Here is a 13,242-nt window from a genome sequence, read left to right as displayed (position 1 = left end):
TGAAAAAGGATTTCAACACGTATTTCCCAGAACAGGCAGGAAGCGAGACATGCTATCACAACCCTGAGGATATCCTCTGTTTCACACTGGAACATAAATCTTAAAGCCCAGAGGACATCTGCATAAATGAAGAGCATCTGGACAACCTCAGAGTCACAAGGAATATTACCCAGCGCACAGAAAACTTCTGACCTACAGGAGTTGATAGGTGATCCCAACCATGACCAACAGAAATTGCAACCAACGCCAGAGCAGAGAGTCAAAGGGGGAGCTGGTTTGACAGACAAATACACAACCAGAGCAGCAAAGGCAGAAAAACCCACCCAAATGTTGCAAGGGCAAAAAGCCTTCAAAAGCAAGCAACAAAAGCCCCCACAACCAAAGCTCAATCCCACCTTGCTCAGTCATCCCTGCCAATGTCAATAGAAGAAACCCAAGAAAATCAGACTGTTTCAGAGAACTCAAGCAGAGGTGGAGAAAGTCAAGACAGCCCAAGGTGCTCCGTGTCAGGTACAACCCGAAGATCAGGTCAGTCTGGTCTTCTGCATTCCAGAGGTATAAATAAGAGATTTTCTGTATCCTTCAGGTGTTCATGGCAGCATTTAAAATCAGAACTAACTGTTTGCAGAGGTGAAGAACATCCATGTGCTGCGAAGAATGACTACTTCCAAATTATTGAGTTAATACATTTCAAATTGCCTTAATATCACCTGATTTATATTTATGACCCAGTTCCATACAGCATTTAAACTTTCAAGAACTCCTCCCCCAGGTTAAATCGTTGAACTGGAAGAGCTTAAAAAATAAGGCAAAAAATATTCTCTATCCTCCTTGTCCCTTATACCCAGGCATCTACACACCAGGATGCTCAGGGCAGTTATCCATCACAAGAGACTTTCTAAAGGTTGTATTTGGGCTGTGGTTTATGTATTAGTCTACTGCAGCACCATGTACTACAGGAGACCAAGGCCTAATGCAACAGCCATGGAAAACCTGGTGTACTCACATAATGCTATGTACATTTATAAATGCAGCTGCTGTCTGATGGCCATAGGTGTTCCTAGGTAGCACCATGCTTTTCATGTTTAGCATGGACTGATGTGCCACCTACCCACCAACCACTCCTTCATGAAGATTTGTTCATGCTGGCTTCCACGCTTCATGGCAAACTCCTACCACATCACTCTTGGTGGCCTCTGGCACATAATGTCAGTGGCACAGAGGACCTCAGTCACTACGTATTAGCTGATGCTTTCTGCTGCTTATCACACAACTAAGACTTTAAAACTTTCAGAAATGTTTATAAGAGCTATGTGGGACCATTCACACACATACACACACCCCCCATTGAAGTGATGGCTACCACATTTCAATGGAACTTGGACTTAAGTCTACATAGAATCATAGAATAGTTCGGGTTGGAAATGACCTTAAGATCATCTAGTTCCAACCCCCCTGCCATGGGCAGGGACACCTCATACATAAAATAGGCACTTAAGATATAACCATCAGTAAATACACAGATTTAAGCTGCCATACCCAGAGATACCAACAGCAAAAACTAGAACCAGAAGCTTGTGACTTTCAGAAGCCCAAGGTCTGGGGTACATGACAGTGCCCCATTGCACTCTTCAGCCTTCTAGGTTGACGCAGCATCAGCAAAACAGCCATTGCTCCATCCCAGTGTAAGATACACCCCATCACTGCTAGGAGCACTCCTGATCAGAATTCTACAACCCTGATGCAGAATGGGAATGAGCTGCGATATGGAAACCAGTCCTAAATGTTTAATATCATCAGCAATTCACAATCATTTCTGGAGTGTCTTTTCTTGGATAACTTTTTCCACTGCATGATCTTAGTGAGGAGATAATAGGAGATGCTGCTTTTGAATAAGTTATACATTTCCCTTGCTTTACTTGAACATAACAATGCCACCATCATTAATATTTTCACTGTACAAAACAGTACTAGCCTTCCAAAGAAAAAGTCCTTGACCAAACTATCAGAGGACATTAAACTGAGAAGTGATCTACTGATGCAAATCATTAAATCTATTTGCATTTGCTTACTGAACCCTAACACAGAAATTAAACTACATAGTGTGGGAAAAAGAGCTGGTTTTGCATGGTTAAAAGGAGACATCTTGGAAGATCCGAGCTCTATGTCATTAATTTTCCTTCTTCCCCTCATTAACAAGTAAAATGTTTTCACTGCTTGAAAAGTTTTAATAAATAGGAAAAAGCAGGGCAGCTGACATAAGTTTTTAATGTAATATACAAGAGCTTTTAATATTTTTACATATATTAATGTAAAAGCTAAAAATAAATGTTAAAAGGTTACGTTTGTGAAGAAAGAAAAATGGCATTTACAGTTACAGCATGAGGTTTTAGAAGTTAACTCTTGCTTTTCCAGCACAGTGTGCTGAAGACCATTTCACTGAAACCCAGTTCCATTGCAATGGTGAGACACTGGAGAAGTGGCACCAGGGTTAAGGACAGGAACTGTCTCATGTGCTCCAGGGTGATTGTGCTTTGTTCTACCACATCTTAAATTCTGGTTATGGAAGGAATTAAAGTAGGTATTAACAATAATAATAATAATAAGCTATAATCAGCACATACACTGGTAGCATGTCATCTGTTTTACTGCAAATACACGAGCCAAAATAGCCAATAAAGACCAGCTATGCAGCTAGAGCTGGGTAAAGCTCTCAATAACAGAGAAACCCCCAAATACCCCAGTACTCCTCAATCCCTGAATTTTGCTCTGATCACAGCATGGGCACAATCAAGGCTCTTCAGGTAGGTATTGCTGGCACAAGTTGCCCAAAGAAGCTGTGGCTGCCCCATCCCTGGCATTGCTCAAGGCCAGACTGGACACAGGGCCTTGGAGCAAGCTGCTCGAGCAGAAGATTACCCTGTCCCATAGCAGTGGGTTCTAACGGGATGAGCTTTAAGGTCCCTTCCAACACAAACCTCTCTGGGATTCTATGACACTTTTCAGCAAAACACTTTGTAATACAGCTCTCAAGGAGAGCTGCAGGAAGGTTCCTCTTACCCAGATGTGTCTGTGCTTACACCTCACTGTCCTGTCTCAAAGCAGCTCCCTGGCTTTGCATTATTCTCAGCATTATCTATGCATCTAGATTTTCTTGGAGGACCACAGAAGCCTGGGAAGAAAACCACAATGAAGAGTTGCAATACTGAAGAACACTAATTCTGACACATAATAGAAACATAATCCATGTCATTATGCAGCCCATTTTCCCATGTTTATAACAAGGATTTGCAATGGAAAAATGCTCCAGTGCATTAATCTACCTCTGGCACAAGGAGTGGAAAAGTTCCACTCATGGCCTGCATTACAGAAGAGTTAAAGATACACCAGGCACAGTATCTGTGGCACAGTGTAGGACAGGGTGACAGGAAGAGATTTAATTCCAGAGGAATTTCTTGAAGAGAGGAGGCTGCATAGACATATTCTCACACTCGTCTTTGGCAAAATTATTTTTCAGCACTATTGCAGCTCTACATCTTCTGCACTGGAAATAAACCCATCATATTTGTGGGATTTTCAAGTGGGTGTCTGCACAAGTTATATTACCTAATACAGCTTGTTGTTACTTTTGCCATTTTAAAATATCACTACTGTAAAATGCGATCACTGGGTTGCTATAACACTTCTTGGCCAACCATTGAGGTTTATAAACACGCACTAGGTCGGGAGCAAAGCCTTTTTTTCTGCACACCAAAACAGGGCTTTTAGCCTTTTGACATGGCATTGCCTATGGTATAATTAAAGGTTTTCAAATATCAGATTCGCACCATGAATTACTACCCAGTAGAAACCTGGAGTTCTATGATTCTATGGATTTTCATTTGATTTTTCTTACATAGAGCCCTCAAAGGTTTCTCCAGTAGACCCGTGGACAAAAAAAAATGCAACTGAAGACTTGCAAAACCCACTCCTATTTGAATCTTGTTACACTGCCTTTGACAGATGAATAGAAATGCAGTGGCGCTGTCAGGATAAATAACACATCTAAAGTATAGTATTGATTACAGTGGAGCTGCTCAACGTTCCCTTCAGTTTAAGGGAGAGGGGAATGTGGGTTTTGCCAACCATGCAAAATACAACCCACCATCAACACCCGACAGTGAAACTTCTCCTGCAAGCCGTACCTAAAGCCATAGGAAACCATGTATTTGAGCTGTACGACACGTAAGGCTTCCAAGTCTAAAACTTCCTACGTGGTGTTAGAGCTTATTTTAAGTTTTTGAAACACTATTTCCAATAAAAAGTTTCCTTATCTTGATGCAGCATAAGCAATCTGTAGCACCTCCACAAGAAACTATGAAAAAACCCAGTCCAGTTTATTTTTAATAAAAGAAGGACTATGCTATATAATAACTCTTCCTGCCACATCCATTGAATCTGCTGAAATAAAGATTGATGCCTGGATATTTGTAGACACTTCTACCAGAGGAGGTAATATTTCCTTTTTTCTTTCCCCCTTTTTCTTTTTAAATATACCATCTTCCTGTTATTTGGGAGTAATGTGAAGTTACAACCATCATCTCCCTATTACCCAGGCATCTGCATGCTTTCTTTCTGAGACAAGTGGCAGAAAACTCAACGAGATTTGCATGGGCTTAGTGCCACAAGTTAAAAGATATTCAGAAATAAGAGGCTTACAAAGAAAAATGTGCAAGGCTGACCTTCTCCTTATGGTGACTGTTCTACATAAGCACCCAAAACATGCTTTCACGTTACTCATCAATATGAAAGTCATGGAATGGTTTGTGTTGGAAGGGAGCCTAAAGCTCATCCAGTTCCAACCCCCTGCCACGGGCAGGGACACCTTCCACTAGAGCAGCTTGCTCCAAGCCCCATCCAACCTGGCTTCGAACACCGCCAGGGATGGGGGAATACTGATGCCAAATCAACATTGCCTGGATTGAAAGGGGTTAAAATGCAAGAGAAGCAGCCCAGGGACCAAATCACAGAGCACACATGTACTGCTGCACTGCCTCACACACATGGCATTCCCCTAATTTCAAGGGAACTAAATGGCTAAAATCCAGCATGGATTTTGCCCCACATGTTGAAGAATCATCACCCCAGAAGGACCAGGCGCTCTCACTTTTTGAGAGCAAGGTACTATAGAAGCAAAGACCACATGGAACGATCCAAACCCTTCACCCAGCTGCTAAAGGACTCGATACACAGAGACTCGCATTAAATGCGGACTCTATCTCAAACCTAATCTGTTTGTATTAACACCAACAAAAGATCCATCTAATGAACAATTTTCCAGTCACTGTAAACAGTAATTAAATACACTAAACTCTGAAAAAAGGAAAGTGCCATACAAAGAAGCATACTTTGATCACTGGTAAGTGCCATCAACTTGGATGATTATAGTATTTACTGGATTAAGTGCTCTGTGTCAGCCGGCAGGAAAGCTATGATGCATTCGGACCTGTCCACAATTGGTTGGTGTTTTAACATGTTCCCAGTGGGAGCAGGACTGACACCTTCCAGAAGGTAAGCACTGCTACTGTACTTGCTATGAAAAACAACCAAAAATAAAGGTAATTTTCCATACATTAGGGATATGTGGAGTTTTATTAACATTATTACTCAAAGCCTATAAACTGCATGCAGCCCATAGGATGGCTCCTTAAGGACAGAGGTCTTTGAAAGAACCGGTAATACAACTTAACTTGTGCAAGAATAATGGTTGTAAACACAATTGCACATTTTCAATGGCAGAAACATCAGGCTCTGCAGAAGGAACAGAAGCCAGTGGTTTGGTTCCACCACCTTTCCTCCAGAAATGACCTGGAGTCTCTATGCAGTTTATGCTACCAGCAGCTTAAGCTTCAAAGAGGTCTGTAGGACACCTCTCCTCTTCCTTTTCCCACTGCACATTTAGAGATCATCCCCAAACCATTAACTTCACTACAAATATGCACTTTATCTCCTCTGCGTTTATCCTGTACCATTTTACCTAGAAAATCTCTGTTCTTACACAATAATCTTAAGGAAGAACTGCATGGGGAAGAGTGGCACATCTTCCAAACTACACCTCCAATAACCCTCTGTTCACCTAAGTCACATCAGATGTTCATAGTAAACCAGAAATGTATTCAAAGCAGCAAAGGGTAGTCACATACTTACCTCCTTCAGTCAGTTTTTAGTATGCCCCTGAGCTCCACTAAGTTTCTTAGCCTTGGCTGATGCTTATTGGAAAAATAGGAGTGGCACTCTCCCAAATGCCTCCCACTTGTGGCATCAAAGTGAGATATCACTCACAGTAAATTTTACAGTATGAGGAATGAAAGAGTTAGCAAAGTTGACATTTAAACCATCATCACTGCTCATGATTAAATACCTCAGAGATGAACAGAGTGGTTCACACCTCTTCAAGTTATTGTTCTAGGCTCTTATCAGGCTCCCGTACACCGCTGCACCTTCACACTTGAGATTGTCTTTGAATCTGTAATAGCTGGAAACCTGTTTAAACAGAGATTCGGGCGAGTTTCTGATGATGTTAACCTGGCAGAAGGAGACTGACTGAAACCCGCAGTGGATATCAGTATCAGCACAAGCTGGAATTTGTGTCCACTGATAGATGGCAAATTTAACATCCATCTCACACGCACACAGCAGTACATCACACTGCTCACCACCCTGTGCTCAGCAGAACAGGATTTTCCAACCACACACTACAAGCTGTTCTAGTTTACCTCAAGGCACATTATACCACCGCCCTTCTTTAACCCAAGTCCTCCAGTCACCACTATTTCCCTGCATGAGCACACATGTAAGCTAGATAACCACAGATAACCTAGATGGGATTCTCTCAACTCCACAAAGGGAGATGGGAATCCTGGGGCCATTTTCCTGGAGAAACAGGGAATTCCTGAATGAATTTAGATTTGTCCAGCCCAGGGAAACACTGTTCCCTTCTGCCATCCCAACTGCCAAGTCAACATCCCATGATTCCAGAGTATCTGCTGCTGTTAGTGTTTAGCGCAGGAAAATCCAAGCATGGTTTGCTACTGCTAACAGGGTCCACGAGTGCCATCCCCTACTATCCAAACAGGTAACTCACTCCTCCAGCTCAGGAGCAAGATGAGGCTTCTCAAAACAGTTAACCCACAGCTTGGGAACACCACAGCCAATATAACAAGAGTTAAATCTGAAACTTCAAAGCTGCTGAAGACACTCAAAGGTACAGTAATGGTAAAGAGCAAGTTTTCCTTTTGGAATGAGCAAAAACTTAAAACGCTTGTAATATTTCAAGAAGGAATACTGGAGGAAAAAACCTTCTTAATCCTTATATCTGCATATGCTGAAGGAAAAAGCATAACACCTGATATAGTACTAAATATATACACAGGCTATATATACTTTTTTTGTTGGTGAAGCTGAAGTTCTTAAAACCAGATAAATCTATACAATCAGGCTTCATCTTCCATACAGTTTTTGCCCCACTTTACAACCGTGAAGCAGAATAGTGCCAACTTGTTTCAGAAATAGCCCTACAATGAGTATAGCCCAGCACCCCCTTATGATATTCTATGGAGATTAAAACTACTGCAGCCTCCATCATACTGCAGCCCCATACTGCCTCCATTGTACTGCAGCCCCATCATATGGGATTAAACAGAGATTCTGATAATTCTAATGCTATTCGGTTACTGATTAGCATTGATTCTGGCTCTACCAGAGAAGCTGTGGCTGCCCCATCCCTGGCAGTGCTCAAGGCCAGGTTGGACACAGGGGCTTGGAGCAACCTACTCCAGTGGAAGGGGTCCCTGCCCATAACAGTGGGCTCTAACTGGATGAGCTTTGAGGTCCCTTCCAACACAAACCAGTCTGGGATTTTATGGTTCTATAATCTTCAGTGCTTTCTTAACTGACAATGCCAACTTGAATGACAAGTCAATTCACAATTTAAATGCTAAAACAGAAATAGGGGATTTCAAGTTACTGTTTGAAGTTAAGCGATTGTTGGCAACACACTTTGTGAAACAGGAACAATTTCAGTTAGTATGCAGTAAATCAAAGCCTTCACAATCATATCTAGCTGAAATTCCTCATTTATGGATATTATTTTTTAGGTATATACAAGCATAAATTGAAAAGGCTTGACTAAAAACCCCTCCACTCCAAACAGAAACCGTTACACTGTGACGTGCCTGGACTTTTAAGCTCACAAGGAGCAGAATAACCTTAGGTTATTACAATTAGTTTCATCTCATTAATAGATCAATTTCTTTCAAGCATACTGAAACCTGAATTTTACTTTGTTGCCTCTCCTTTTAGTCTCCATTATAGTCTGTGTTCTTAAGTTTTAAGGAGAGCCATCACCGAATAGGTTGTAATCTCAGGTGATTAATTGCACAGCATTTTACAAGCTGTAAAATAGAGCAAGATCTCCACAAAGTGATTATGCTATTAGCAGCCCCTCTCATCCGATTTCCCTACAACCAGCAGGATTCCGACAGACTGCAAGTCTTCAGTATTTATACATTTCAAAGGTTTACTTATTTTTGTTGTTAAAAACCCTACGATGTATATTGATTATTACATGCAATGCTACATGAGAAGTCCCAAGCACCGCAGAGCAGAATACCAATATTTATTACTGGACTTGTGCTCATTATGGTTCTCTCTGACAGGGGTCCATTAAAATCAATTTTTATGTTTCTTATGGGTTTTTTTCCCTACCCAATGTTCTTACCACAGCATTTATTAGCCCGTTAGAAGAAACACTGGGCACTGTTTTGGTTTTATTTTAGTCTGTCGAAAATAATGAGGCCAGATTTAACAACCATTCACTGGCGATGAGTGGAAGAGATTAAATGTTATATTTCAGCACAAACATTTACAGAGGGCTTTAAAATTTTTAGATCTCTATCACCGGGAACGACAATACAAGTCCCACCTTCCACCTCTGTTCCAGATGTAAATTCTTAATAGTAAGAATATTCTGCTTACCATGAACTTGAACCACTCTTCAGTGACAGTCCCTCTAATATAACAATTCAGGCATATAAATCCTGCAGTCTGCTAAGTTAAGGGTTATCAAGAAGCCACTAAAGCCTCAAAATTTCCTGGCTACCCAGAAGAAGTCACCACTGAGATGGATCAAGATCATATAAAAAGAATTAGGAAAAGGATATCAACTGTTGTGTGGGATGGTTTAGTGTGAGGTGTCCCTGCCCATGGCAGGGGAGTTGGAACTGGGTGATCTTGAGGTCCTTTCCAACCCTAACTATTCTATTATTCTACGTTCAACTGCCTGAAGAACAAGATCACAAGACCCTTCTTCAACCAAACAACGGGGCCATGCTGCAGGTGAGCAAGTGGCGAATACCATGGTAAATGAAGAGAGCAGAAGCCTTCCTTAAATAGGGATGGACCTTGCCTTGCATCAAGGCTCCCACAAAGAAAACATCCCACAGTCTGAGTACCAGCATCTCTCATCTACACAGACAGAGGTGAGTAAGAATGTACTCAGTGCTTCTGGGAACACATGTGTAATTCCCTGGAAAAAGGGGATCTGTGCTTGAAAGATCCATTTCCATCCCTATAAACTTTGCCCAAAAAGAAAAGACAACCCATGAAGTGAAACACCCAAAACCTCAAGAACACACAATCTATATTTGTCACTTCAAGAGCCCATAGACCTTTTCCCTACCCTTCTTCCACACACTCACTGATGTTTCCTCTTCTCAAAGGTGAAGAGTCCTCATCTGATTAGGCTTTTTCATGCAGACGCTGCAAAGACAAACTTCAGCCTTACCCTAAATGTGTCTTTATTTCTATTCCTCATCAGCAGAAATCCAACACTGAAATCAGCCTACGAAGAAACTGGAGTACTTATTTCTGCATTGCTGGAGTTGGCAACTGTCAAATATAGAGGTTTGAGGGTTTCCATGGAGAAAAAAAACCCATTTCAATCAGAATTCACATTATGCTCCATATTCCTGATTAATTTACACTTAAATTATAAGCATAATAAAACAGGCAAACCCCACAAATCAATGGAGAGCTTCATAAGTGAAAAGCAGGGGAGAAAAGGACAATGTGGAGAGAAGGAAACCAAACCTGTGTGTCTTGTCAAAAAAAGCTCTGCTGCAATGGACTGTTGCAAAGCCTGTGCTTTCATTACCCAAAACAGCTGAAGAGACCAACCTTAAACAAGTAGTAACTCCCATTCTGGCAGAATTCTTCAGCAAAGAAATCTCACAATTTTGAAAGAAATCAGTGTTCCTTCTACAAACATCACTGAGCATTTCCCCAGAAATAAGGGAAAAGCACTGACCAAAGAGCTGAAGAGATGTATTTCAGATTGAACAGCACTGATATTCCACAGTAAAACATGGCAATACCTCCTCAGTCAGTTCTGTATTTGAGATTTCATCTCCACTGCCATGTGTATCAACTGTTCTGAGCTCCAGAAGATATTATAGCTATGGAAAACCACCCAAAGCTCCCATAGGCAGCATGCAGTAAATAAAACGATTATTCAACCCCAGTTTTTCCTCTTGAACGTATACACCTAGATACAGGTCTGGAAAATTGGCAAAGCATGCAAGAAGTGACAGATTTACATGTGTCCAAAATTAGGGACAGGATATACTTCCAAAGCCTATATTAAACATACTTCTACCTTAGAACATTTCTTTGCTGATGTTATTGATGCAGCACAAAGAAATGCATTTTGGACCCACCACTCCTCAGAGGCACTGGAGTCCCCAGTATAGCCAGTAAAAACAAATCCAAAGTCATGTCTTAGATTGTCCAGAGGAACTTTCTTCTACCATATACCTAAATATAAGATCAATAGGACATGAACTTACCCACTTGGCAGCAAACTCATTTTTGGAAGCTTTATTTCATGTAAGCCTGTTTCACACCCCAATATCTCGATCTTTCCCACAGTGGTGAGCAGAGCCATTCGTCTCTCCTTGCACTGAGATTCTTCCTTTGTGGATTTCACCTGTTCATGAAAAGAAACTCCTCTTTAATTGCATGCATTTTCACCAAGGCACATTCATCACAAGGTGTTTTGATTAGTTTTCAAAAGCAATGTTAAAAAGCACAAGAAACCAGTGCAGTTCCCTCAAGTGTGGCTCTGGCTCTCAGAATTCCAACTCAGAATGATTAGATATAAGGAAAATAATTATTCAGCGAGATGCTGGCACAGGGTGCCCAGAGAAGCTGTGGCTGCCCCATCCCTGGCAGTGCTCAAGGCCAGGTTGGACAGGCGTCAGAGCAACCTGCTCTAGTGGAAGGTGTCCCTGCCTGTGGCAGGGGGCTGGAACTGGCTAAGCTTTAAGGTCCCTTCCAACACAAACCAGTCTGGGATTCTATGGCAAGATCTGCACAGTGTGCTGGGACTGAAGAACTGCAGGTACCTAGGGGTTTATTTAGCTTGACTGCAATTCAAAATCAGCTTTTTGCTAAATAATCAAAGTGCTTGCTGGTGTTTTAAAAACTCTTCAACCAACTTTGTTCCTTCTCCCTCCTCAAGGAAAGGAGATGGGTCAACTTTGGAGCAGCACCTCACTGCACAAGCCTTAGTAAAAACAACACAGAAGTTTACATATGTGGAAAACCAGCATACATTCTTCATTCTTATTTGTGTGACAGCCCTAAACTAGATGCACTGAACCTCATACCATGTGCTCCATGAATGTAACAGCCTAGTGCTAAGAGGACAGCTTTTTCATTATAACAAAACACAGGATGAAGAGAAGAACAGAAAACTATAAATAAGCCTATAAGTTCCCACCAAGTTGAACTAAGCTTTATAGATGAAGCCTTGAGCGAGTGCAACTTGTGTTTTCAGTCTTGTTTAACATATGCATTGGGCAGCAATATTCAAGGTTTATTTTTATAAGAGAATGGAACTGCATGACATATCCACATATATATGCAATTGGGTTGGGAGCCTCGAAGATGAAGGTCACCATACCAAAGTACAACACACACTACCCCTTGTCCAGATACTGACATGTCTTCTCACTAGTCACCGGCAGCCACTGACATGAGCCAGGTAAGATCAAGGTGACAACACACTCTGCAGACAGTGCTGCTTTAAAGTAAGTGGAATTTTATTCAAGTTACAACAGTTTTCAGATGCAAACACCTTTAAAGTTGGCCAGCTGAACGACCTAATGCTTAGACATCATTTACTGCAGACCAATAGACACTGAAAACATGTCCACATCCAATACAGCTACGATTTGCTCACCACCAGAGTGCCCTTCTTAAACTTGTGAGAACTAAAAGTGAATGGGAGCTTAAAGCAAAGAATGTAATAAGGGAAATAAATTGCCTTCAGCCTTTTTACCTCCAGCTTATACATATATATATATATATATATATATATATATATATATATAAAATTTGAGGAATTTTCATCAGGCACTGCATGAATCAGATTATTTTGTGTTGGAAGGGACCTTCAAAGCCCATCTGCATCTTCAAGGCATCCTGCAATGAGCAGAGACATCTTCAGTTAGATCATGTTGCCCAGAACCACATGCAGCCTGGCCTTGAGTATCTCCAGGGATGGTGCACCCACCACCTCTCTGAGCAAGCTTTGCCAGTGTTTTACCACCCTCATTGTGTAGAATTTCTTCATCACCTTCACCCTCCTCTTCCACTGAAATACCTACAAATCTGCGTCAAAATTTCTCATAAATTCAAAACATAGGAAGAAAAAAAAATGAGGTTTGGAAATGTCTATCTGGAGCCTGCTACAGAAATAGAAGTGAAGGTTGCCTGTATGGAAGGCTCTCTCACTGCACTGCTAAGCACTACAGAAAATGAAAGATTATTGTTAGCCAACAGAACTAAAGACCTTTTTGTCATTAATAACAGATGAGTATCAAACAGTTTTCAAAGTAGAAGATGTATAAGTAAGAATATTAGCATGATTGATGAGTTAATGCCCTGTACAGAGGAACCTCGTTTTCCAGGCATGCTCCCATGACTTTCCATAGCACTTGCCTTGGTAGCACCATGCTCCTTCAACGGGCGAAGGTCCCCTAGATTACACATCGACTGCACTGAACACCACCAGGAAACACAGACACTGTTCAAACTGCTTACCAAGGGTTCAAACGCCAAGGATGTGAAACAGCAGCAAGTTTTATCTCCTAAATGAGGTGCTATGAACCCAAAAGCCAGCATTAGCTTGATGACTTGCAG

At 41.4% G+C, this 13,242-nt stretch overlaps 1 protein-coding gene across 1 annotated transcript in view; it reads right to left on the bottom strand.

Annotated features, from left to right (window-relative positions):
• The window catches only part of MGMT (O-6-methylguanine-DNA methyltransferase), a 148,504-nt gene that overhangs the window by 117,437 nt on the left and 17,825 nt on the right, over positions 1-13,242 (bottom strand). The window contains exon 3 of the mRNA XM_065672485.1: positions 10,884-11,023. Coding sequence (XP_065528557.1) covers positions 10,884-11,023 — 140 coding nt within the window. The remainder of the gene's footprint in view (positions 1-10,883; positions 11,024-13,242) is intronic.

The sequence above is a fragment of the Lathamus discolor genome, chromosome 3 (genome assembly GCF_037157495.1).
Source record: "Lathamus discolor isolate bLatDis1 chromosome 3, bLatDis1.hap1, whole genome shotgun sequence".
Taxonomy (NCBI): Eukaryota; Metazoa; Chordata; class Aves; order Psittaciformes; family Psittacidae; genus Lathamus; species Lathamus discolor.
This window is presented reverse-complemented; position numbering and strand designations above follow the sequence as displayed.